This window comes from Oncorhynchus mykiss, chromosome 4 (assembly GCF_057628025.1).
Source record: "Oncorhynchus mykiss isolate SJ-2025 chromosome 4, ASM5762802v1, whole genome shotgun sequence".
NCBI lineage: Eukaryota > Metazoa > Chordata > Actinopteri > Salmoniformes > Salmonidae > Oncorhynchus > Oncorhynchus mykiss.
The window spans coordinates 16,190,396-16,217,495 of NC_143025.1; the positions used below are offsets into that span (position 1 = coordinate 16,190,396).

Here is a 27,100-nt window from a genome sequence, read left to right on the forward strand (position 1 = left end):
TTTAGGGCTACTTTAAATCTGTCAGTAGGCCTAGCTAATGGAAGTCATTAAAACGACTTGAATTAAATGTAATTGTGTCATATAAGAACCTGGTAGTTAATAAGATGAAGTATAATAATGTAATGTCTAAATCAATACACTCCATTTAGGGTTTCTGAACTTTTGATTTAAAAATGTTTTACTCGTCACTTGCGATGGCCCCCGCCCGCCCCTCTGAGCGAGATAATTAGACGCTCGTTCTGAGACAGTCACGCTGCGATTCATTCAGCCACATCACCCACACGCATACTCCTGCCCAGCGTGAGCTCACAGTCTGTCTACCTTTCGCTTGAAAGTCTGCGTGTCCGTGAGAAACTGTGCTGTTGTTTCACACCTAAGGCAGAATATTACAGATCTGACTGTTGTACACTTTCTTTAGTTTAGCAAGAATCTCTCCTCCTTCCAATGGGTCCCGGTATAGTTATACTTTTCTCTCTGTTCGGAGTTCTCAACGGACAAGGTAAGTTACCTTTCTGCTTCAGGATAGTAGCCTACTGATGTAATTCTAACCATGAGAATAAATCCATGCCCATGCGTGATGTACCGCATACTGTATAGACGCAAAGGAGGCTGATGAGGGGAGAACGGCTCATAATAATGGCTGGAATGGAGTATAATGGATGGAATGGAATGTTTTTGATACCATTCCATCCACTCCATTCCAGCCATTATTATAAACTGTCCTCCCCTCAGCAGCCTCCACTGGTATAGACATACAGTAGACAAAATACTCCTGTAAGTACACACAGGCATGGTAGATATTTCAAGTTTACCAGTTTACTGCACTATCATTGTGTGGGCAGAGATTAGGTCGGGTACCACTAGATATAACCAACCAATAAGTTTTACATGTCATTTTATGAACACTCTGTCAGTTATGTTACAGTACAAACATGTAGCCTATTGTGTCACATGCTGTTCAGTGTGTGTCATTTGATTTTGATTTGATTTGAGAGTGTGTGTGCCATGTGTGTTTGTGTGTATCTTGCCAGTAAAACATCTGCCCATGTTTACTAGCTTAAAGGATGGTTTCAACATTCTCAACTTGTCCTAAGGTGATTTGACAGTGATGAAATGCATTGTGCGTAGTTTTTAATATGGACTAATTTCGTTGGTAGAGATTGGTCAGACTACTGCCAGGACTGATATTTGTAATCAGTGAGCGGTCATTATGCTATTTACATTTGACTTCCCTCTTATCCAGAGAGACTTAGAGGAGCAATTAGGGTTAAGTGCCTTGCTCAAGGGCACATTGACAGATGTTGCTGGCTCAGGGATTCAAACCAGCAACTTTCCGGTAACTGGCCCAATGCTCTTTACCTCTAGACTACCTGCCGATTACAATATTACAGATGGAAATTATTGCCCAACAGCTAACAGTAACAAGGCTTTAACATTTAAAATACGCAGTACAGAGATGTGTTCAAGAGGCTTGATGCTCAGACAGCCAGCCAGACGCAGGCCAGGTTTCTCCTTACACTATGATGGTGTGTCAAATGAGTCTGGAGGCACTTAAGCAGTACCCCACTGAGCGTTTGCTGGTCAGGGGGGGAGGAGCTCTGATTTAGACCTTTAAGGGCCCCTCCAGGGGTTACAGAAGCTTGGGACAACCCATATACCCCAGATTAGGGTCCACTGGACACACATGGGGCCACTTTCACAGCCTGCCGGGCTCCTGACAGTGGTGTGCCTAGGAAAGAAGTTGACATCACCCCATCTCCATTGAATCCAATGTCATTGGGCATGTCACACGGAGGCTATACCCTCCCCCAACACCTATCAGCACCCCTAGCTCCTCTTCTCAGATTCCATGCTCCACGGGAGAGAGTCATGGTATGGTGTCAGAGTGGACTGACTGAAGATCTGAAGATGGCCCCATACGACCAGGTTATGGAACATCTATGTACATTAATCACTCATTCAGACATTTTTGTATCAGCTCAACCATCATAGACTCAACCATCAGCCAAATACGTATTAGGTTGAGTGAAATGTGTCAATGACAGACTTTTGTGACATGTTCTCAGCACTTATAAGGTCATTTGTGTAACTTCGATGCCATTAGGTAAACTGACTAAAGTGTGTTAGTTAAAGGATGTGGCCAATGGAAGTGGACTGTTCTGCTGCAATGTCTGGCTCTGTCTGATGGGCCATTGTTGTGGGCTGAGGGACTGGGGCACCACTGAGCTCATTAAGCAGCGTTTACATGAGGAGTCTAGTCTCTCTCTCTCTCTCTCTCTCTCTCTCTCTATCTCTCTCTCGCGCTCTCTCTCTCTCTCTCTCTCTCTGCCCAGACCCAGACAGGAGGCTTGACAGCCCTCACCACCAGCACCACATTCCAAGATGGAAATCGGCTTTTTATGTAGACAGACAATGCATCATACGGACAGGCAGGCGGGTAGACTGCTAGATCTCCTCTGCAACCGCTGGGTTTGCCTCGTTTGATACAATAGTAGAGGGTAGATTTAAGACGCTCTGCTCATTCAATTAGTTGGGAAAGGGGGCAGACTGTGGACTGTGGTGGTTATGGAATGGTCCTGTCATGCACTGTGGGTTAGGATTAGTTATCAGTATAGAGTGGAGGGAGAATACACCAGAACTGCAGGACGTGAGAGTCATGTGACCATCAGATGAAACTGAGATTCTATGATATTCTCATGCTATGCCTCCTCTGAGCTGGGAAGGGAGCCTCATGGAGCTTTGTGGGAGCTGGTGAGATGCATTCTGGGGGTTTGTCTGCTCTTTCTAAAGACATAGTGAGGGTTCCAGCTGCCAGGGTGTTTTGGCAAGGAGACGTCAGTTAATGCCAGTGGTAATGGTCAAGAAAAAGAAGAAAGTCCAGACCGGCCAAAACTGGCCTGTGGGGCAGCCGAGCAGGGAGAATTGTTCACCACAGGAGGTTTTGACCATTCCTACTATTCCCCGCTCTTCCAGCTAATGTATTGTCTTCACTTTTACATGCGTAACTAAGTTCTCTCTCCAAGCAACACTTTTGTCACTCTCCAAGAGCATCCTGGTGTTGGTTTCAGCCCTCAGATGAAAGCTGAGATAGACATTATCACTGTTGAAGAGAGTGGCACTAGTCTAGTCAGAGGCCCATGTGAAGTATTTTACTAAAAGCTTTCCCACTGGACAAGAACTATTTGAATCAACGTTGATTTCACGAAATTTCAACCCCAAAATTCTGTGGTGACATTGAATCAACGTAAGGAAAACTGATACAATTTGAAAAAAGTCATCAACATAAGAGAATTTAGACTTTTTTTCACCCACCTTTTAACTTAAATCCAATGACATGGTGACATTTTGATTTGATTTCGTGTTGAATTCACCTTAGTGAATGTAAATCCAAACTTTGGACTGATGTCTGTGACCAGTGGGTTATGACTCAGTTAAGACATGGTGGGACGAGGAGCTCGACTGCTGCAGTTGTTAGTCTAGCTGGTCACCAGCGACTCCTGTGGCGGGCCGGGCGCAGTGGGTCGGCTGGCTTCCGGGTTGGAGCCGCGCTGTGTTAAGAAGCAGTGCGGCTTGTTTGGGTTGTGTTTCGGAGGACTCATGGTTTTCGACCATCGTCTCTCCCGAGCCCCGTACGGGAGTTGTAGCGATGAGACAAGATAGTAATTACTAACAATTGGATACCACAAAATTGGGGAGAAAAGGGGGTAAAATTAAAAATGTAATCCATCTTGACTACCTAGTCTGTATTTGTTTGATGATACACTTTACTCTTGATTTTCAGCATAAGTTATCTGCATGGTTGCTACATAATTTAACAATTTTTTTATGAATCTGCCCAAATTAACTTTCATATCTGTATCTCTCAAGGTCCATGTTGACAGTTATGTGATTTCCTTAGCATAAATGACCATATTCTTTTTAAGTTAATTTATTCACACCTTTGACCCCTATCTGTACTTCCCATATTCAAAGATATACAACAAGTTCCATAGCTCCTCTGGCAGAAATAATTGGAACTCTAAATTGTTATTTTATTACTTTTTTATGGAACTATAAATGAAAGGTGACACATCCTGCCTTAGTTGAAACTCCTGATCCTATTTTGTTGACTCGTCTGCCAAGCTAGAATTTGAAGTTAGACATGCCTATGATCCTCTACGATGTCTTATTATTTTCAGTTGTTGTATTCACTATTATTCCTCTAGTCTCCTACTAGGCTACGAATCAACAGCAGGTTTATTGGATGAACTAAGATGACTTTGAGTGTTCTTCTGGAGGATTTATATCCATAGTACCAATTTGGCAGGCAGAGCTTTGTTTATGCCTAAGGCAAGAAAGGACCAGCCAACCTGCCAGAGTTCTTTCACGTTTGGCAGATCACAGTAACCACGAGGAAATGACTGTATTTGATCTGATTGCGATGGCTGAATTGTTTACAGAGTTGAGGCATTCCGAGCTCTTTAATCCACATGGAGAAGCAGACGGAGCGCCACAGAGTTGGTCCAGCTCCAGTCGTAAAGCCTCTCTTATTTCTACACAACATATCCATCATTCAGTATCGCTGGCAAAATGCTTATGGGCATTTAAACACATTCCTATTACAGCTCTGAATTTCATTTTCAATCACTTGGAAGACACATTGTTAATAGTTGGGGAGTGTGAGTGGCATTGGGTAAAACAATAGATTTTTGTTTGGCTAAGAGTTTTGCTCATTTGGTAAACATGCGTTGCATAATCATTCTAAATAATGTTGTATTGTTCATGCAAGAGAATAGACTCCATTCTGCTCTATCAGTGTAGTCCTAAGTAATGTTAGAGAGTTTCTTATCCCTCAGATTGACTGTTACCTTATGTAACATGGAAGGTGGTTCTGTGCTTTATGAGCTACCTTGCCTGGGCCCTGAAGTCTAATATTAGCTCTCAGCAGGCTAAAACCATGTAAATACAACTGCTATAGTCACACCCCATTTGGGGTCTCTAGATCTCTACCACACTGAAGCAATCTGTTACATTACATTTTAACAGACACTCTAGTCCAGAAGAACTTACATAAACAATTAGGGTTAAGTGCCTTGCTCAAGGGAAGATTTTTCACCAAGTCTGCTCAGGGATTCAAACCAGCAACCTTTCAGTTACTGACCCAATCCTCGGCTACCTGCCACCCCACTCTTCAATAGGGCCAGTCACAGCATACAACATAAGCCTATAACCCAGTGTTTGTTTGTGGTTTTGTCCAACCACAGGTGGAAAACAGATGTCAATAGAGGAGTGCTGTAAGGATGGTCGGGACCGGGGCATTGATAACCAGGACTGCACAGCCCTCCCTCTCATCTCCGAGTCCACCACATGCAGGTGATTGAGGCCCCACTACTGGACTTACTGGGCTCTCGTATCCATAGAAATGTCATGATTACAATAGATAGAACATGGATTGTATTTCTATGGTCTTACCTCTGTGCCCATAGTGAGAAGTGCTTACCTCAGTATTAGTCCCATGGGTTAATTTAATGCTGTAAAGATAGACTATAGGGCAATATGTATGGTGGTAGGCCATAATGTGAGATGACTTTACCTTACCCCCGGTCATAAATCCCCAGCCACATTATTGACTTGATGTGAGAGCATGGTACATTACAATAGTAATAATGACAGTAATAACAGCTCTGGTAGTAATATTAGAAGGTGTGTTGCCACAGGTTCAAGGCCAATAAGGAGGAGATCTGTTGCTCAATCTGCTCTCTGGTGGCACATGTATTTACATTGGCTACCCAAGTGATAGAGAATTTGTTCAAATTATAGAGTGAGGGGGGAAGGGTGAGGGTTTTTGGTTGAGTGGGGGGTTGGGTTTAGGGTTTAGAGAGAGGGGTATTGCCAAATCCAGGAAATACCACTGAGGTGAAACTATACTCAAAGAGAGGACTGGAGAGGGGGAAGAACAGGAAATCAGAGGGATTATTTCAGACACTGAAAAAAGAGAAGAAGAGAAAAGAAAAACAGGAGCCCGGTTGTGCCCTTAAAAGGTCCTGCGGAGGTGGCGTGAGTGTGGTTGTAGTTTATAAGGAAAAAGAGATCATTTCTGGTAAGAGGGTTGATAAAGACAGAGGCTTTTTGGAGCAAGTTACAGGAGTGGAGTGGAGAGGGGATCTAAGTGCTGTACAGTACTCTATATACACTCAAACCCGTAAAACAGACAATGGATTTCACTCCCTCCCTAAAGACAGACAGACAGACAGACCAGACAGACAGACAGACAGACAGACCAAACAGACCGACAGACAGACAGACAGACAGACAGACCAAACAGACCGACAGACAGACAGACAGACAGACAGACCAAACAGACAGACAGACAGACAGACAGACAGACAGACAGACAGACAGACAGACAGACAGACAGACAGAGAAACCAGACAGAACAGAGACAGACTGGATAGACAGGCAGATGGACCAGACAGACAGAAAGACAGACAGACCAAACAGACCAGACAGACCAGACAGACAGACAGACAGACAGACAGACATACAGACAGACAGACAGACAGACAGACAGACAGAGAAACCAGACAGAACAGAGACAGACTGGATAGACAGGCAGACGGACCAGACAGACAGAAAGACAGACAGACCAGACAGACCAGAAACAGACCAGACAGACCAGAGACAACCAGGCAGAAAGACAGACAGACCAAAGACAGAGACAGACAGACCAGACAGAGAGACAGGCAGACAAACCAAAGACAGAGACAGACAGACCAGATAGAGAGACAGACCAGAAACAGACCCGACAGAGAGACAGACCAGTCAGACCGGATAGACAGACAGACAGACGGACCAGACAGACAGAAAGACAGACAGACCAGAGACAGATCAGACAGACCAGAGACAGACCAGAAACAGACAAGACAGACAGACCAAAGACAGAGACAGACAGACCAGACAGAGAGACAGACCAGAAACAGACCAGACAGACCAGAGACAACCAGACAGAAAGACAGACAGACCAAAGACAGAGACAGACAGACCAGACAGAGAGACAGACCAGAAACAGACCAGACAGACAGACAGACAGACAGAGAAACCAGACAGAACAGAGACAGACCGGATAGACAGGCAGACGGACCAGACAGACAGAAAGACAGACAGACCAAACAGACCAGACAGACAGACAGACAGACAGACAGACAGACAGACAAACCAGACAGAACAGAGACAGACCGGATAGACAGGCAGACAGACCAGACAGACAGAAAGACAGACAGACCAGACAGACCAGAAACAGACCAGACAGACCAGAGACAACCAGGCAGAAAGACAGACAGACCAAAGACAGAGACAGACAGACCAGACAGAGAGACAGGCAGACAAACCAAAGACAGAGACAGACAGACCAGATAGAGAGACAGACCAGAAACAGACCCGACAGAGAGACAGACCAGTCAGACCGGATAGACAGACAGACGGACCAGACAGACAGAAAGACAGACAGACCAGAGACAGATCAGACAGACCAGAGACAGACCAGAAACAGACCAGACAGACCAGACAGAAAGACAGACAGACCAAAGACAGAGACAGACAGACCAGACAGAGAGACAGACCAGAAACAGACCAGACAGACCAGAGACAACCAGACAGAAAGACAGACAGACCAAAGACAGAGACAGACAGACCAGACAGAGAGACAGACCAGAAACAGACCAGACAGAGAGACAGACAGACCAAAGACAGAGACAGACAGACCAGACAGAGAGACAGACCAGAAACAGACCAGACAGAGAGACAGACAAACACAAACAGCCCTTAACTTATTAAAGTCCCTCAGAGGAGCAGACCATTGGAGGCAAAGCACAGCAACCCGACTGTTGATGGTCTGATAAAGCTTGTCTACAGTAAAGAGGTGTGCTGCCTGCACTCACTCTCATTTCAGATCTGATTATTTACAGCAGCTTTTTGTCTACAGTACGACAACCGTTTCTGGTTTTACTGTAAAACGGCTAATCAAGCCTCTCCAACTGGACAGACTGGTCAGAGAGGTGGATATCACTGGTTCTCCAACTGTCTGGAAGTGCTCAGGCATCCTAGATAGGCTGGTTCCACTCCAGACTCAGCCTGGCTTTCCCCCAGAGGAATGTAATTCCAGTAATGTTGTCCAGGAAATAGGGATGCAAAATCCAACCAGGATTTCTGGAAAACCTGGGAATTTTGGGAAAGTAAAAATGTTCAAACCTTATCCAGGAAGTGTTGCAGCTCTGCACCCCTCTGTGTCAATCAGGGGGGGAACATCCAATGGGGAGGTGGGTGGGTTACAATAGTTACGGTAAATAATTGATTGTTAAGTTGGCTTCACTGTACCCATAACAGTGGGTGTGTGGTAAGCCAAATGAAGGCAGTGGTGAATTTACCCAACTGTTAAATTGAAGATTTTATACATAGACAACTTTTTATCCACCTTGAGCTCACACAGGGTTTTCCTTAATCACTCAACCACGTACAGCAGCTGCAGCAGGCAGGACTATGAATAGATCCCTATTAGGCATGCCCAGGGCTCTTCTTAACAGGAAGCACTTTGAGACAGCGCTCTATTCCACTAAGGAGCCCAGTGATGGAGTTGAGAATAAACTGTGTTCCCTGTGTCTTTCCTGTTCCTGTCTGACAGGATAGTACAGGAGCAGTGCTGCGCGACGGTACTGGAGGACTCCATCTGCACAAATGGCATCAACATGGCCAAAGACCAGGGGGGCTGTGACACCCAGTTTCCTGGAAGCACCTGCGAGACCAAGACCACAAGGGTGTGTTTGTCTGTGAGAGAGTATGTGTGTGTTTGTGCATATGTGCATACATTGCACAAATACTTGTGTTTGCAGGTGTGTGTGTGTGTGTGTGTGTGTGTGTGTGTGTGTGTGTGTGTGTGTGTGTGTGTGTGTATCAAAAGTGTGAATGTCAGAGAAGAATTCATTGTCTGCTTCAAAAACCTTATGTTGAGCATCAACGTGCAATTTCTGCAGGAGAGTGATTGTGATTGTGTGTGTGTGTGTGTGTGTGTGTGTGTGTGTGTGTGTGTGCGATCCTGTTGAGCAGGATGAAACATGTCACTCTGGGGAGAAATGAGGAATGGAGCTTGTTGCTGTCAGGTAGATTATACATTCACATAAGATACTGTCTACTACAGGCTCTCTGCCAAGATAGGTGCTCTACACCCGGCTGTCTTCTTCCTCAGGATCCTACACCACCATATCACTACAACATACTACAGCACATCAAGGCGGCAGTCAAGACCCTTGCAGAGCTTTGCCAAGGGATCCACAGTACATTTGCCCAGATGAATGAGATCGTTGTTAGTGCAGCCAGCAACATGTCTTAACTTGAACCTCCACCTCCGTGAAATGCAGGTGTTGGCTGATTGCATTAAGGTGTGCTGCATTTATGAATGGGAGAAAAGTGGTACAGGATGAGTTTAGAATGGGGGATAAACCATAGCATGCACATTTTCTAGCTCCCTCTAAAATCTCTCAGTACACTACCAGACTACAACCCCACCACCCACATTATGACATCCTCAAGACATGCACACACAGAAGATACAGACACACTCAGACTAGACTCCTCGGTCGTCACTAGTTACCACAGCCACAAAGTAATAAACCCTGCATATTTGTGATTTTAAACCTAACCCTAACCACAACCACACTGCTAACCTTATGCCTAACCGTAAACTTAAATTAAGACCAAAAAGCTAAGTTTTGATTTCATAAATTTTTATGATATAGCCAATTTTGACTTTGTGGCTGTGGTAACTGGTGGAAACCTGACCCCTCCCCCGAGTCGAGCCCAGACTGTTCCCTTTCAGACGATGGTGATTGGTGAAGTTGTGAAGTGGTGGTGTAATTTCTCTCTGTATGTCTGTCTAGCCAAATGATGCATATTAACACATTCACCTCCAGATGTGCTGTGACTGTTGTCTGCTGGGCCGGGCTGCTCAGGAGAAGGGTCTGCCCTGTGACCACAGCCTGTCTCTGGGTTACCAGTGTGGCCTGGTGTCCCGGGCCTGCTGTGATGACGGAGCCCCCGATGTGAAGACCATCACTCTGGGTAAGAGAGGAGGGTAGAAGGAGAGGAGGGTGGAGGGAGAGGAAAGGGTGGAGAGAGGGAGGAATGGGAGGTGTTGTAATAGAGAGGGCAGGGAGGAGGGAGAAGGGGAAAGATAGAGTGGAGAGGATATATGGACTATTTTTAATCTAGTTCTACACTGCCCTCTGGTGGCCATTAGGAGCCTTGGCTCTTGCTGTAGTTTAAGTAAAGACCTCCATTGTCATGATGAATAGTTTCAACACTCTTTGTTTGGAAACAGTTTTTGCCTGTACTGGTGAATATTTTAATTCTTATCCCCCACAGTTCCAGACAAAGACAACGAGGCCCTCACTGGCAAGGATGATCCGTTACTGAATGAGTGCAGTAATGGTACTAACTTCCCCTCCTCACATTACTGTCACATGTTATTAGCTGACTGCCCTCACAGAGAAAGTCAGAAACATAGGTACCCTAACAGAAACAAAAATAATTTACTTTAATGTGCACATTTTCTGTTCTGAACTGGATTAGCGAAGTGTGCACAGGAATGTGTGGGCAACGGCACCTGTGCCTGCTTCAAAGGCTACAAACTCAAACCAGATGGGAAGAACTGTGAAGGTGAGTGGACAGGAGGCAGCAGTCATATCTTGTTGAATAGTAAATTAGGTGGAATAAATCCCTATCCATCTAGTATCTCCACAGGACTAGGATATCTTACTTCTTAGATATGCCTTCCATATTATCCTCTCCTCTTCCTCTTCCTCTCTCCCTCTCTCTCTCAGATATAAATGAGTGCCTGCTGGGTGCCAGTAACTGCCGAGGAGGTGAGCGCTGCATCAACACGCTGGGGTCATTTCGTTGCCAAAGAGAGGTCAGCTGTGGTACCGGTTACGAGCTTACCGACAGCAACAACTGCAAAGGTCAGAGGTCGCAACACAACACCTCCTACAGGGGAGAGGGAATATGTAAAGATCAATATGTATGATTCATACATCCATGATAAGCTGTAAAACAAATCCATGATAAACTGATAAACATCCGTCCATTAATCATCTGTCTGTCTGTCTGTCTGTCTGTCTGTCTGTCTGTCTGTCTGTCTGTCTGTCAGATTTACAGTATGTCTGACTTTGACAATGAAGCTATTGTTGAGTATTTATAAGAATACATTTGAATCACATACATTTTAATATCATGTAAATCTGCTGATGCTTTCGTACAACATGTCTTCTCCCCCCAGACATTGACGAGTGTGAGTCGGGCACCCACAACTGCGCCCCGGACTTTATGTGTCAGAACACTCAGGGGTCATTCCGCTGTCGGCCCAAGAACCAGTGTGGCGATGGATACATCCAGGATGCCCTGGGCAGCTGCATCGGTGAGCATCAGAACCATGTTACCATGGCAACACATCACCAGGACAGTACATCACCCCATCCATCCCACATATACCCCAAAACACAGTAACTTCAAAGTACAGTCCACAGGGCCCTCCGACATACATACATACAGTTGAAGTCGGAAGTTTACATACACTTAGGTTGGGGTCATTAAAACTAGTTTTTCAACCACTCCACAAATTTCTTGTTAACAAACTATAGTTTTGGCAAGTCAGTTAGGAATTATACTTTGTGCATGACACGAGTCATTTTTCCAACAATTGCTAACAAACAGATTATTTCACTTATAATTCACTGAATCACAATTCCAGTGGGTCAGAAGTGTACATACACTAATTTGACTGTGCCTTTGAACAGCTTGGAAAATTCCAGAAAATTATGTCATGGATTTAGAAGCTTCTGATAGGCTAATTGACATAATTTCAGTAAATTGGAGGTGTACCTGTGGATGTACTTCAAGGCCTACCTTTTAACTCAGTGCCTCTTTGCTTGACATCATGGGAACATCTGAAGATATCAGCCTCAGAAAATATTGTAGACCTCCACAAGTCTGGTTCATGCTTGGGAGAAATTTCCAAACGCCTGAATAAACACCATGGGACCACGCAGCCATCATACCGCTCAGGAAGGAGACGTGTTCTTCCTCCTGGAAATGAACGTACTTTGGTACGAAAAGTGCAAATCAATCCCAGAACAACAGCAAAGGACCCTGTGAAGATGCTGGAGGAATGAGGTAGAAAAGTATCTATATCCACATTAAAACGAGTCCTATATCGACATAACCTGAAAGGCCGCTCAGCAAGGAAGAAGCCACTGCTCCAAAACCGCCATAAAAAAGCCAGACTACGGTTTGCAACTGCACATGGGGACAAAGATCGTACTTTTTGGAGAAATGTCCTCTGGTCTGATGAAACAAAAATGGCACTTTTTGGCCATAATGACCATCGTTATGTTTGGAGGAAAAAGGGGAGGCTTGCAAGCCGAAGAACACCATCCCACCCGTGAATCACGGGGGTGGCAGCATCATGTTGTGGAGGTGCTTTGCTGCAGGAGGGACTGGTGCACTTCACAAAATAATTGGCATCATGAGGATGGAAAATGATGTGGATATATTGAAGTAACAGCTCAAGACATCAGTCAGGAAGTTAAAGGTTGGTCGCAAATGGGTCTTCCAAATGGACAATGACCCCAATCATACTTCCAAAGTTGTGGCAAAATGGCTTAAGGACAACAAAGTCAAGGTATTGGAGCTCTGTTAGGAGGAATGGGGCAAAATTCACCCAAATTATTGTGGAAGCTTGTGGAAGGCTACCCAAAATGTTTGACCCAAGTTAAACAATTTAAAGGCAATGCTACCAAATACTAATTGAGTGTATGTAAACTTTTGACCCACTGGGAATGTGATGAAAGAAATACATGCTGAAATAATTCACTCTCTCCACTATTATTCTGACAGTTCACATTCTTAAAGTAAAGTGGTGATCCTAACTGACCTAAGACATGGACTTTTTACTCAGATTAAATGTCAGGAATTGTGAAAAACTGAGTTTAAATGTACTTGGCTAAGGTGTATGTAAACTTCCGACTTCAACTATACATGACATATGTATAACCTCTGACCTCTACCCCAGACATCAATGAGTGTCTGGCCCAGACTGGGCCTTGCCACCCTGGCCAGTCGTGTATGAACACGGTGGGCTCCTTCACCTGCCAGAGGAACTCTGTCAACTGTGGCCGGGGATACCACCTAAACGACAACGGCAACCGCTGCGTGGGTACGTACGGCTGCCTCACTTACGTACTGAGGCCTCATCGGGCCAGTCTGGGCATAAGGCCCCCTCAAGGTCTCTGTCCTGGGCTATAGTAGACAGCCTCAACATGCCCTGGATCCACCGCAGCACTGATAGACGTGCTTCTCTACCACGTTCACCTCCTTTGCTTAGCATTAGGAATCTTACACTGTAGCCTACATTTCCATGTGTTTCTCGTGGCCTCGCTATCCCTCTGCATACCGATGCATTTTTTTTTCTTCCTGTAATATCTTGTGATCTCTCTCTCTTTGCCCTGGTGTAGATATTGATGAGTGTAAAGGTCCTGATGGAGAGTGTGCAGGCCATGGCTGTATCAACCTGGTAGGATCGTTCCGTTGTGAGTGTAAGATTGGCTTCATCTTCAACAGCATCAGCCGCGTATGCGAAGGTACATACTGACTTCTTACTCCTTGTAGTTACCTAGTAGTTACAGGACAGTGTCGTGTTAGTTGACATAAGCAGGACACCAACAGTCTTGACTGTTTATGACATCTGGTATGTCATCGTAATCACAGCGTTATGTAGGTCTTATGACAAAGGGTTAAAAAATATATTTTAAAAATGAACTGCCAGTTGGGGAACCCTGCTGTAGATATTCAACTTAGTGTCCTTTTCTTCTGTGTCTTAGATATCAATGAGTGCAGGCACTACCCTGGGCGCCTCTGTGCCCACAAGTGTGAGAATGCCGTGGGGTCCTATAAGTGCAGCTGCACCCAAGGCTTCAAGCTGGCCAGCGACGGCAGGAACTGTGATGGTAAGGCAGTCTTCCAATGTTAAGAATTGTTTAAATCTGAGCTTCCCTCATTGGCCATCTCTTGTTTTGCCTTACTGAAGTTTGTGGTCATGTGTTTTATTGATGTATCTCTCTCTCTCTCTCTCTCTCTCTCTCTCTCTCTCTCTCTCTTTGTCTCTCTCTCTCTCTCTTTGTCTCTCTCTCACACTCTCTCTCTCTCACTCTCTCTTTCTCTGTCTCTCTCCTGTCTATAGATGACTAGTTTTATCTAACTGAGTTACATTGTTGTGTGTAGATCTAAACGAATGTGAGAGCAGCCCTTGCAGTCAAGAGTGTGCCAACGTGTACGGCTCCTACCAGTGCTACTGTCGCCGTGGCTACCAGCTCAGTGACAGGGATGGCATCAACTGTGAAGGTAGGAGATGCTAAAACACATCTAATGAGCCATAGCCTATGGTGTAGCCTAATCAGGAGCCCCATTACACAGGTATTATTTGATTTGACTTCCTGTACCCTTTACATCCTCTATTGTTTGATCTTTGACATTATCTCCAGACATTGATGAGTGTGCCTTGCCCACCGGGGGTCACATCTGTTCCTACCGCTGCCACAACACCCCCGGGAGCTTCCACTGCAACTGCCCCGCCACCGGCTATACTCTGGCCCCCAATGGACGCAGCTGCCAGGGTAAGTCCTCGCTCCTTATGGGGATGTAGGGGTCCTCAGCAGGGGGGTTTTGGTCATTCTTCAGATCAGAAGACAAATACCAGTAAAGATGGCAGGTAGCCTAGCGGTTAAGAGCATTGGGCCAGTAATTGAAAGGTTGCTGGTTTGAATCCCTGAGGTGGAAAACATGTTGATGTACCCTATGTACCCTTGAGCAAGCAACTTAACCCTAATTGCTCCTGTAAGTTGCTCTGGATAAGAGCGTCTGCGGGAGTGAATAAAATGTAACAGTGATGATTCTGTGAACCAAACTTCCATAATGAGTAACCTTGCCTGATACCTGAAGACTTGCATTATCTCCCCGAGCTAATGCCTATAGGCTTTAGCTCAGCGGTCTCGTGACACGCAGCGGACAAGGTTTGAACCTAGGTTTCATGTTTAAAATATAGGATTTAAAATGTTTGTGGTTCTGAATTGATTCATTTCTCTTCCTGTCCAGATGTTGATGAGTGTGTGACAGGGACACACACCTGCTCTGAGACAGAGAGCTGCTTCAATGTACAGGGTGGATTCAGATGCTTGTCCTTTGAGTGTCCGCCAAACTATCGCCGAGCAGGAGAGAAGTGAGTACCTACCTACCTACCTACCTACCTACCTGAGGACTCTCTCTCAAGTACTGGGGCTATACAGTATACCGGTTTTTAGTTCACAGTATCCCAAGGTCGCCAGGTATGGAGTTCTCAGTTAAGTTGTCATTGACCAAGGCGGATAACTTTATGTAACTCCTTGTTTAATCAGGAGAAGAACTCTTTTCACACTACTGAGCCAAACCGAGTGCAGTCAAGCCGAGCACTACTGGGCTGGTCTGGCTCCGCAATGTGAAAGGAAAAATATCCCAGCCAGCACAGTATGGTCAGGTCGGTCCTAAAGTGTGGATCAGGCACAAGTTATTTTATGGCCCCTGCTCTACAGTGTATACACAACCCCAACTCCAACCCCTACCTCTCTATTGAAGCTGTGCATGCCCAATGTTGACTCTTAATGGCTTCAGTTTTAGGGTTCAGTCAAAGGCATGTTCTGTGAAGGCAGTCGAATGACGAAATGTAATCCTTTCCTTGAGATGTTCTTGCATGACCCTACAGGGGGCAGTGTGACACATGCTGGTCCACAGAAACACATGAGGCTGACTTTGTCCCTACCCACCTAGCCCCACCCAGCTAGCAGCATGCCATGCACGGCAAATCAAACTTATACCTCTCTTTTGTTCTCTGTTTGTTCTATCTGTCCGTCTTTGTCTTGTCCTGTCCTGTCTCTGGCCCCTGTCTCTCCTTACAGTCGTTGTGAACGCTTGCTTTGCAATCAGACTAGCGAGTGCCTGGCCTTGCCTCTGAGAATAACCTACTACCACCTCACCTTCCCCACCAACATCCCCGTGCCCACCAACGTCTTCCGCATGGGCCCGTCCAACACCGTGCCCGGAGACCATGTTCAGATTGCCATCGTCGGCGGCAACAAGGGCGACTTCTTCGGCATGCAGAGAGTGCCCTCTGGTGGCGAGATGGCTGTGACGCGGCCCATCACGGAGCCGCAGGACTTTGAGCTGTCTCTGGAGATGAGACTGCTGCGTTACGGCACCACCAGCACCTACCTAGCCAAAGTCCTGGTGTTTGTTGTCCAGGAGCAGCCCATCCTACCATATAACGCTATCCCTGAGTAGAGGGTAGTAGCATATAGCAACAAGAATACGGCAACAACAATAACAGCCAAAAAAGAGCAAACACTGCCATGATAAGCAAGCACAAACACAGTTGACATAGACCAGAAGCAGCATTCTGTCATTTGTATCCTTGTTTTTGGTCTTATTGTAGTTTTTGTGATTACTGTAGCTAAGTATAGCCCTGCAAAATAGGCCAAATGTAATGTACTCACTTGGAGGTACAGCATTTGAATAGCAGCTAGGTGGCACTCTAGGGCAGGGTATTGAGGTAGTGGCCTGGGGATGCCTATTGATTGCTGTATGTAATGGTGTAGTCTGCAGTCCTACAGGATCTTATGGTTGATTTGTTTAATGAAATGTTTTCTATTAAAATTGGACTAGACACAATAGACGTTCAATCCGGATATATTTTTTGAACATATGTTTTGTGGACAGCACCAGAGATCTCATCTTTTATTAGAATATTACATAGCTGGGGGAACTATGACCTGTAAAGCATGTATGCACTTCATGTTTGGGGTACGTTTATGTGGTTGGCGAAAAAATATTTTCAGTGGCATAGGTACATCTCTTGAATAGAACTGTGATATTCCAGTAGGTGAGTATCAGTGTTTTAAATAGCATATTAAATAGCATTTTAAACAGCATATTAGCACTGTGAAGTCATAGTTGATTTGGTGGAAGCAGTTCATTGGTGGATCCACATCCTTCTAATGTGGTCTCACATCCTGACCTAGCCCACTTGATATTTTAGGAATAATGTGAAATGCACATATTTCACTGCATACTGCGGGTGTAAAATCAAGCAGACAGTGACTCAAAGGCAAGCCAGAGTAAGTGACAGGCAATGGGATGCAGTCGTGGAAGACTAGGAAATATGCAAGGCACAGAGATAGAGTAGAAATTACAATAACTGTAAATTCAACCATGGGTCCCAGGTTCCTCCCGACCTGTCAGGGCAGTAAGGATGCACCTGTCTAGTCGGGAAATCCATAAAATAAAACATGGTGGTCTGTGCACAGCTACAGATATAGTATCTTAATTTGATCACCCTGTTGCAGGAGACCATTCCTGTAACTCAGGAAATGTAAAACCTGTAGTGTATTTGAGGATTAAAAAGGCTTTTGAAGTTTGTAATTTCCACTTTGAGATTTCAGACTTGATTTTTCCTTGTGAAAAATGTATCAACCTCTTCAAAAATGTCCATTAATTATAATCTACAAAATAATTCAAATTTCCTGTTGCTGCAAGATTAGTTTCCTTCTGTAGCAAACTGGCTCAAATGAAGATCATACATCTGTAAAGCACAATTCATTTTTTTCTCTACTCTGACAGTGAATTATGGGGATCTGGGTTCTGGCCGGTGGTCTGAACAATTTGTGGTGGAGCAACATCACCGCTTGGAGAATGAATGATGCCCTGCAGTGTTTGTGTTGGGGCGTTATCAATCTACTGACTATAAATAATAATTACCCAAAAAATAAAAGGACTTTGCAGCGCTTGACCAGAGGACTTCCATTCCATCCAACAGTCTGTTTTCCTTTCTGGTCTTGAAGTATTGTTTTTTTCTGTAGGGCTGGGTCTCTCTGGGCCACGTGAGGTGAAGAGAGAGATGAGAGGACAGGGGAATACAAGGGCCCTCCTGTGGCACCCACAACCCCCCCCCCCCCACACACACACACACACACAAGGGGCATAATTAGCCCTTCTCTCTACTTGCTGTCTAGTCTTTGATGTACCCTGCTCTGTGTGAGGGCCAGTTCACCCTGGGTCATTATAATCTTGTAAATTCACTTTGTGGCCTAGTGGAGCAGAGCATTCACCCCATCCTCCAGGACCTGCTCTCTCCTCTTGCTGCTGCTGCTGCAGGCTGAGGTATTATAAACTAGAAGAACATTTGCGGCTTTGGCCTGAACCAAAGCAAAACCTGTACCCTGGCGTTAATTGCTAATTACAAGCCCCTGACTTTTTGTCAGGGGCTTTTCCACTCTCTCCATGAAAGGAGCTGTGCAACCCGAGCCGGGTTCTGGCCTGGGGTTCTGGCCTGGGGTTGAGCTGCAGCCTATAGGCCCCACGAGGAGAGACAGAGAGCCATGATGTAGCTATATTATACATTACACTGGGGCAGTGGTGGACGTTCATTGGACCCTATACATGGTACTCTTGGGAACCAGAGCCAAATCATATATGCACTGGCCAGCTACTTGTCTGTTGGCATAACCTTCCTTTTGAATCCCATCCACACCAGACATTATCAACTGTATAAGCTGCGTGTATGGTATATTGTCTGTTTAGAATAGGCTCATGGAGAAGCAGAGTTCATTCGGTAGAGCATGGCACATCCCCACCAAGCAGAGGAGATTATGGCTGACGTTGAGTTGTAGAATTTGTCTTGATATGTTTCGTAACCAGGACCTCCCCGGGGCATTGATGATTTAAATAGAGGTCTCTGTCCCTGGTGCTTGTGGGTAAAGCCTGCTGAGAAGTAGTTCCTCTCAGATTGCAGGACAGGTTCCTGGCAGCATAGCAGCCCTGTTGCTGTAGGCATGTGGGTGGGTGGCATTTGTTTCAGCGAGGTCTCCCCTCACCCTAAGCTGCCACTGATTAGATTGTGAAATAAACAGAGTCTTAAATAATGGGATGAGAGCAGCTCGGAGCGCTTGGGGAGTTGTCTAGTCATGTTCTTCACAATTTAGGAGAATTTTAGAACCCCCCTTGTCCCATAAATTCTCCTCAAGAGATTATCTGATATGAAGCCGGGGACACGCTCAACAAATCCAAATATTTTGCTGCGAGCAACTCATGCATCATTCTCTCCTCATAGTATTTCATATTTCACTTCTCTTCTCCCCACACAACACAACCAGTGCATCAGAAACCAAACCATCAATGGCTACCAGAGCCTCCACTAGCCAGCTACACTCTGGCTACTGTGTGATCTTTGGCTGTCGTTGGTTTATCATTCTTGCTAGCCACATACAGTACCGATGTTTTTGATGTAGAATACTTTATCCAGCATCCCCGCTGTAGTTGGACAGATCGTGTTTGTGTAGCGGTTGTTCCACAGGGTCTGCTGAGTTCTTGATTGTGCAGTGCGCTTCTCCCTTGGAATAGGATGCCCTGTCATTTGAGCTTCAGGGGAGGAACCGAAGGCGGTTTGTGCCTTAGGCTTTTTATAATCTCTCGCTAAAGGTCAGAAGTTGTGTGTGTGCATTTGTGTGTGTCCTCTCTCACCAGGGCAAGGGTCGAGCGCTCAGACACCGTCCGCTGTGTGAAGTCGTGCCAGCCCAATGACATCAGCTGTGTCCTGGACCCTGTACACTCAGTCTCCCACACTGTCATCTCCATGCCTACCTTCAGGGAGTTCACCAGGCCTGAAGGTAGGGGTGATCTCTCATGCACTTATTTAGATTACAGCACACTTTTTTTCACATCCAATGTTTTTTATCACTGACAGCATGTTACGTGAAAACATACTTGTAAGTATATTCCTTTCTATATTACCTTGTTGTCCAAAACCTGTTGACCAAAACATCCTGTGATAGACTAGCCTCCTGTCCAGGGGGTGTGCTTATACATCAAGCTGCCTCGCACTACATAATGAGGAGTTAGGCTCCTGCTCCTATGAGCTGAAATCCAAGGCTCTTGCAAGGCTACTTACTTACTTGCCCAAAATAAGCTAATGAACTAATTCCTTTGAAAACAACCTATGTGGCATCATTATGAGTCAGAAACAGTTATTGTACCAAACACCTTAGTTAGATGTAAAATTGAGAAATACTGCACCAAACACCTTAGTTAGATGTAAAATGGCACAACTAGAACATCCTCAGCAAAACAGATTTCTCAAGATTTTTTAGATTCATTCTGAGAAAGTGAAATAGGCTTCCTCATCTACAGGGTCAAACATTTTTTTTTACCTTTATTTAACTAGGCAAGTCAGTTAAGAACAAATTTTTATTTTCAATGACGGCCTAGGAACAGTGGGTTAACTGCCTGTTCAGGGGCAGAACGACAGATTTGTACCTTGTCAGCTCGGGGGTTTGAACTTGCAACCTTCCGGTTACTAGTCCAACGGGCTACCCTGCCGTCCCAAACATCATTAACCAAATGTGGAATCAGTCAGAAAACAAACCTTCAAGACTAAAATCTGGTTTCTCTAATGGGCAACATTAGTGGCTCTTTAAGAGTGTTGTTGACAGTGTAGTGGTAATTCGTGCATCAGACACTTCCTCCTTAACAATCAATATATATATATGAGCTGTGTGCATTCAAACCCTGGGGGACAAGGTTGGTGTGCTGGTAACACCGTTAAGTATTGCCTAGCCGCTAGACCAAAACCAATGTCTAAGTGTCACTTAGGATGGATCTGACTGACTGACCACTGTAATCACACCCATACAAACCGAGACAAACTTAGTCCTACAAACTTAGTCCTTAGTCCTCATCCTCAACTTCATGGGAAGTTAAGTCCTTGTTGTTTCTCATAAGCTCCTCGTCTGGGTGTTTAGGACTTGCAGGCCTCTAACTGAACTACAGCACTGAACACCCATCATCCCTGTCATGACCCCCTCTGCACACAATAAACCCAGAGCTTAGCTGCCTCCCATTTTATTGTCTTCCTCCGAGGAGAAGTTGGCACGAGCCTGGCCGTTTCAATCCCAGCCTGATTATAAGGGTTTAAAGCCCTGTAAAGCTCTTTTGTCTCTAATTGTTATCTTCTTCCAACAGAGATAGTTTTCCTGAGAACCATGTCGATGGCGCACTCCTCCCCCCACATCAGCTCTGACATCGTGTTCGACATCCTGGAGGGAAATGTCCAGAATTCCTTCGACATCGTCAAACGTGAGGAGCACGGCATAATCGTGGGTGAGTGGAAAGAAAGAAGGAGCGAAGGGATGCAGCTAGCTAAGCCATATGCCATTTGACTTGAGTTGAGATCTGAGTAACTCATCAAGTCACAAGGGTCACATAACAATAGCAGGCAATCACTAGTCCCGAGGCCTCCCTGGATAGACTTTCAAACAAGCGGATTTCTGACCTAATTTTGCATTGCGTTTTTTATATATACAAACCAAACGCATGTGTGTGTCCATGTGTGAGCTGAGTGGGGAGAAGAAGAAGAAGAAGAAAGAGAAGCTTTGGTTTGAGAAGCATGAAATTCTCCATCATAAGGATGCTCCCGTGACACAAGTACATCTGACAATCACTTCCAATGCCATTTGCACCCTAAGCTGTCCTTTGGGTTGTCCTCGGAGACCAATGAAGGACGACTTTCTCTTCTTTCTCCACCAAACATTTTGGCATCAGTTTGTTGCACTTTTCTGCACCATTTAATTCACTTACTGACCGCCATGTTTTTCCATTCCTTAAGCAACAAAGCCCTTCTTCTGCTCAACAGATTATTGTGGCTATGATGTACAGAGATGGCTTATATTTTTGCATATGAAGAAGGCTGGATGGGCATAATATATTTTCATGTGCGTATGTAAATTTATATGACGAATATCAGTCCTTTTTAGGGTTGCAAAATTAGGATTTATTACTGGTGTCTGTAATAATCTCTGGCCTTATCACATGCAAAATATATGAAATAATGAAATAATATTATTTTAAAATAAAAATATATACACTGCTCAAAAAAATAAAGGGAACACTTAAACAACACAATGGAACTCCAAGTCAATCACACTTCTGTGAAATCAAACTGTCCACTTAGGAAGCAACACTGATTGACAATACATTTCACATGCTGTTGTGCAAATGGAATAGACAACAGGTGGAAATTATAGGCAATTAGCAAGACACCCCCAATAAAGGAGTGGTTCTGCAGGTGATAACCACAGACCACTTCTCAGTTCCTATGCTTCCTGGCTGATGTTTTGGTCACTTTTGAATGCTGGCGGTGCTTTCACTCTAGTGGTAGCATGAGACGGAGTGGCTCAGGTAGTGCAGCTCATCCAGGATGGCACATCAATGCGAGCTGTGGCAAGAAGGTTTGCTGTGTCTGTCAGCGTAGTGTCCAGTGCATGGAGGCGCTACCAGGAGACAGGCCAGTACATCAGGAGACGTGGAGGAGGCCGTAGGAGGGCAACAACCCAGCAGCAGGACCGCTTCCTCCGCCTTTGTGCAAGGAGGAGCAGGAGGAGCACTGCCAGAGCCCTGCAAAATGACCTCCAGCAGGCCATAAATGTGCATGTGTCTGCTCAAACGGTCAGAAATAGACTCTATGAGGGTGGTATGAGGGCTCAACATCCACAGGTGGGGGTTGTGCTTACAGCCCAACACCGTGCAGGACGTTTGGCATTTGCCAGAGAACACCAAGATTGGAAAATTTGCCACTGGCGCCCTGTGCTCTTCACAGATGAAAGCAGGTTCACACTGAGCACGTGACAGACGTGACAGTCTGGAGATGTCGTGGAGAACGTTCTGCTGCCTGTAACATCCTCCAGCATGACCGGTTTGGCGGTGGGTCAGTCATGGTGTGGGGTGGCATTTCTTTGGGGGGCCGCACAGCCCTCCATGTGCTCGACAGAGTGACTGCCATTAGGTACCGAGATGAGATCCTCAGACCCCTTGTGAGACCATATGCTGGTGCGGTTGGCCCTGGGTTTCTCCTAATGCAAGACAATGCTAGACCTCATGTGGCTGGAGTGTGTCAGCAGTTCCTACAAGAGGAAGGCATTGATGCTATGGACTGGCCCGCCCGTTCCCCAGACCTGAATCCAATTGAGCACATCTGGGACATCATGTCTCGCTCCATCCACCAACGCCACGTTGCACCACAGACTGTCCAGGAGTTGGCGGATGCTTTAGTCCAGGTCTGGGAGGAGATCCCTCAGGAGACCATCCGCCACCTCATCAGGAGCATGCCCAGGCATTGTAGGGAGGTCATACAGGCATGTGGAGGCCACACACACTACTGAGCCTCTTTTTGACTTGTTTTAAGGACATTACATCAAAGTTGGATCAGCCTGTAGTGTGGTTTTCCACTTCAATTTAGAGTGTGACTCCAAATCCAGACCTCCATGGGTTGATAAATTTGATTTCCTTTGATAATTTTTGAGTGATTTTGTTGTCAGCAAATTCAACTATGTAAAGAAAAAAGTATTTAATAAGAATATTTCATTCATTCAGATCTAGGATGTGATATTTTAGTGTTCCCTTTATTTTTTTGAGCAGTGTATAATGACAGAGCTGTAAAATATTATCCTAAATTTACAAACAATCAATTTAGTGAAAACCATTGATGTTTGATATGAGGGTTTCAGCATGAAATATCCTTTTGGCACACTTATTTATTTCACCGTGTCAATATGTATTTGTTGTCAATGTTTTGCCGTCAAACTGGTGGCAGTTGTGAACACAGTCAATAGTGGGAAGAGTTGCAGAGTTGATTGAAAATAATGCCTTATTGATTAGATGCTTTTTTCATTAATTAGGCTATTTATTCTTGAACCATATGGTCTATATATTAAAAACTCATGGACAATATGGACACAGAACAAATGAATACTATATATGAATAACGTTTTAAAAGTTATTCAAGTATAAATGACCAAAGTTACGATAGAGTGACAGATTTTCTGTTCATGACCAAAATTCCTGAATATTCCGGAAACTTTGGTGAATTACCGGTAGCTGTACAACGCTAGTCCTTATACAGACTTTGAGATAGTAATGGTACCCTACTTAACCCGGCAATCAAGGATCAGATCCAAGTCTGTTGCTGTAGAACAGAGAAGAGAGGAGCCTTGGTGGGTGTGACTGCATGTGGAGCCTCTGTAGTGTAGGAGCACATCCCTTTAGCCTCCACTGGTCTGGTGAGGATCCAGCGCTGCTCACTGTGTCTGGGGGAGATGAACCGAAGCCTGGCTCCAGGAGGATGGGGGTGTACTCGGCCCGGAGATGACGCATAGTTGGGCCTGCCTGGATGTTATTGTTTTGGCTCTGCGATGGGAGGATGGAGGGATGCGGGCAGTGGAAGGAGAGAGTGAGAGATACACACTGTGCTGATGGATGAAAGGATGGCCTGTCACTACGTACCACACAAGGCTGCTGAGGGGAGGACGGCTCATGATAATGGCAGGAACGGAGTCAATGGAATGGCATCCAAACACATGGAAACCATGTTTTTGATGTACTTGATACCATTTCACTAATTGCCGTACCAGCCATTACCACAAACCGCTCCTCCCCAAATAAGGTGCCACCAACCTCTTGTGCTACGTACATCTGTCTCTTCCCAGAATGGAGAGGGAGAAAGAGAGAGAAAACAAAGTGGTGAGTGTACACAAAGATTATTAGTCTAACAACCATACAATACCCACTGGGCACAGATGTCAATTCTCAATGTCTATTACACATTGGTTCAATGTAATTACATTGAAATGACGTGGAAACAACGTTGATTCAACCAGTGTGTGCCCAGTGGGTAGAGTACCATACCATCTTTTGAGTTTTGTGGTTATCATTTTGTTACTGGGGTAATGGGGAAGGGGTATAATTGGGGTGGAGGGTGGAGGGGGTATAATTGAGCTACCCTTTGGTACTTTGGTACTTGGGACTTACGTCACCCATCCTCAGAAGTTTAATGTGTGTGCATGTTTGTGAGAGAATGTGTGTGACTCTCTCTCTCTCTCTCTCTGTGTCTCTCTCTCTCTCTCTCTCTCTCTCTCTCTCTCTCTGTGTCTCTGTGTCTCTCTCTCTCTCTCTCTCTCTCTCTGTGTTTGTGTGTGTATGTGTGTGTTCGTGCATGTGCAAGAGAGTGTGTGTACGAATATGTGCAGAAGTAATCCTGGGCCCTAGTGATTCATGTGGTTAAATGTATTGTTCCATTTCCTCACACCAGCCCTCAGTGTCTCGTCGAGCATTAGAAAGCTTTAAATGGCTACCACATGAAAGGCTTCGCTGCCTTGTTTGTGAGGAGGCTCTTCTCTCCCAAACCCTTGGGGTGCTTATTGGATGCAGCTCTTGCATGTTAGCCATAGTCGTCCATGTTGAGTTGCTCTGCTGACGAGGCTTTGGTCAATAACTGTCTGCTGTGAAGTCTGGTGTCCATGTCGTGATCAGCTATAGGGTTTGGTTTATTCATCTCAGTGGTGGTGCTCCGCGCTGGTTCCTTTGGCTGGTGGCTGTGGCTTAGTTTACACGTCAGCTAGCTACAGAGCTATCTGTAAGAGTTGCATATGAATCTACTTTATGAACAAGAGGAAAATCCTCCTTTATATTCACCAATAGCGCTTTTAATAGACTGACCGCTTTGACCAGGGTAAGCCGTTTAAGTTTGGTACACTGCTACTTTGGGAGAATGATTGAGTTTGTTCTCTGTTTCACACGCTGACGCACAGTCTCACCCATACACACACACACATTGACGCACAGTCTCACCCATACACACACACACACACACACACACACACACACACACACACACACACACACACACACTGACGCACAGTCTCACCCATACACACACACACACACACACACTGACGCACAGTCTCACCCATACACACACACACACTGACTCACAGTCTCACCCATACACACACACACACACACACACTGACGCACAGTCTCACCCATACACACACACACACACTGACGCACAGTCTCACCCATACACACACACACACTGACTCACAGTCTCACCCATACACACACACACACACACACACACACACACACACACACACACACACACACACACACACACACACACACTGACGCACAGTCTCACCCATACACACACACACACACACACACACACACTGATGCACAGTCTCACCCATACACACACACACACACACTGGCTATACAACGAGTCACACACTGCGAGAGAGCCGCACAACTCTTCCCTAGTCATCCATCAGTGTCACACAAGAGGTTTTCCCAGCTCTGTCACGTCTGGGTGACAGCCATGACAGCCAGCCGCATCTGTGCAAACACAACAGCCCCTCAATGCTTGGGGAAAACATGATCACAACCAATCATACACCTACAAAATCCAATGTACTAGAGCCCAGTGACTAGCCTAGCACCACGTACAGCCAGGACCACACAGCAGATGTCTTACTGAGTCTTACAGCCCTCCAGGTAGAGCTGAAGTAGATCCAGCTTGGTGGTATGTCATCACTAAGACAACATCTCTGGCATATCAGATGATGCATATTGGGAAAGACAAACAGTGAGGGAAAATGTATGCATTACTCAGACTCTCTTGCACTGTCATCTGATTAGGGCAAACTGTTTGATGACGACGTCTGTTTGAAGGGACATGATGATAATAGGATGATTGATTCTGGCAGCCAGCCAGAACTGCAGAGCTACTCCCTTTAAAAACAACAGTTCTGTGGTCTACAGCACGAGGAGCAGGTGGTCCGGAATCAGGGGCTTTCCTGTGATGCAGCATGCGGTGGTGGTGGTGTGTGTGTGTGTGTGTGTGTGTGTGTGTGTGTGTGGCGTGCTAGAGATTGGTGGTGGTCTCTCCATTTGTCTCCATGGTGTTGGTGGTTCCCCCTGTTTGACTTTGTCTGCCCAGCCACGCTTTCACAGTGGGATTAATATTGTCTTAACAACACTCCCAGTGAACGCATGGTGTGGATGGACTGAGCTCACGTCATGCTCCTGTTAGCAGGCAGAGGTAGCTATGGTTTGAATGGGTCTGTGGGTGGGACTTGGGCTGAGGCTGTGACTGTGGGTGGGA

At 45.5% G+C, this 27,100-nt stretch overlaps 1 protein-coding gene across 2 annotated transcripts in view; it reads left to right on the forward strand.

The window, feature by feature from the left end:
- The first annotated feature begins 207 nt into the window (after positions 1-207).
- The window catches only part of LOC110521391 (fibulin-1), a 43,889-nt gene continuing 16,996 nt past the window's right edge, over positions 208-27,100 (forward strand). Inside the window, exons 1-16 of one of the 2 annotated variants that reach the window (XM_036968911.2) lie at positions 218-499; positions 5,244-5,352; positions 8,657-8,789; positions 9,942-10,089; positions 10,393-10,458; positions 10,600-10,686; positions 10,851-10,988; positions 11,306-11,443; positions 13,097-13,240; positions 13,539-13,664; positions 13,905-14,030; positions 14,305-14,424; positions 14,565-14,696; positions 15,175-15,298; positions 19,630-19,772; positions 21,124-21,261. In XM_036968911.2, the coding sequence (XP_036824806.1) occupies positions 445-499; positions 5,244-5,352; positions 8,657-8,789; positions 9,942-10,089; positions 10,393-10,458; positions 10,600-10,686; positions 10,851-10,988; positions 11,306-11,443; positions 13,097-13,240; positions 13,539-13,664; positions 13,905-14,030; positions 14,305-14,424; positions 14,565-14,696; positions 15,175-15,298; positions 19,630-19,772; positions 21,124-21,261 (1,927 nt within the window). In that variant the 5' untranslated portion in view covers positions 218-444. Of the gene's footprint in view, positions 500-5,243; positions 5,353-8,656; positions 8,790-9,941; positions 10,090-10,392; positions 10,459-10,599; positions 10,687-10,850; positions 10,989-11,305; positions 11,444-13,096; positions 13,241-13,538; positions 13,665-13,904; positions 14,031-14,304; positions 14,425-14,564; positions 14,697-15,174; positions 15,299-16,010; positions 16,780-19,629; positions 19,773-21,123; positions 21,262-27,100 lie in introns of those variants that run through there. The other variant, XM_036968912.2, reaches the window with a different exon arrangement.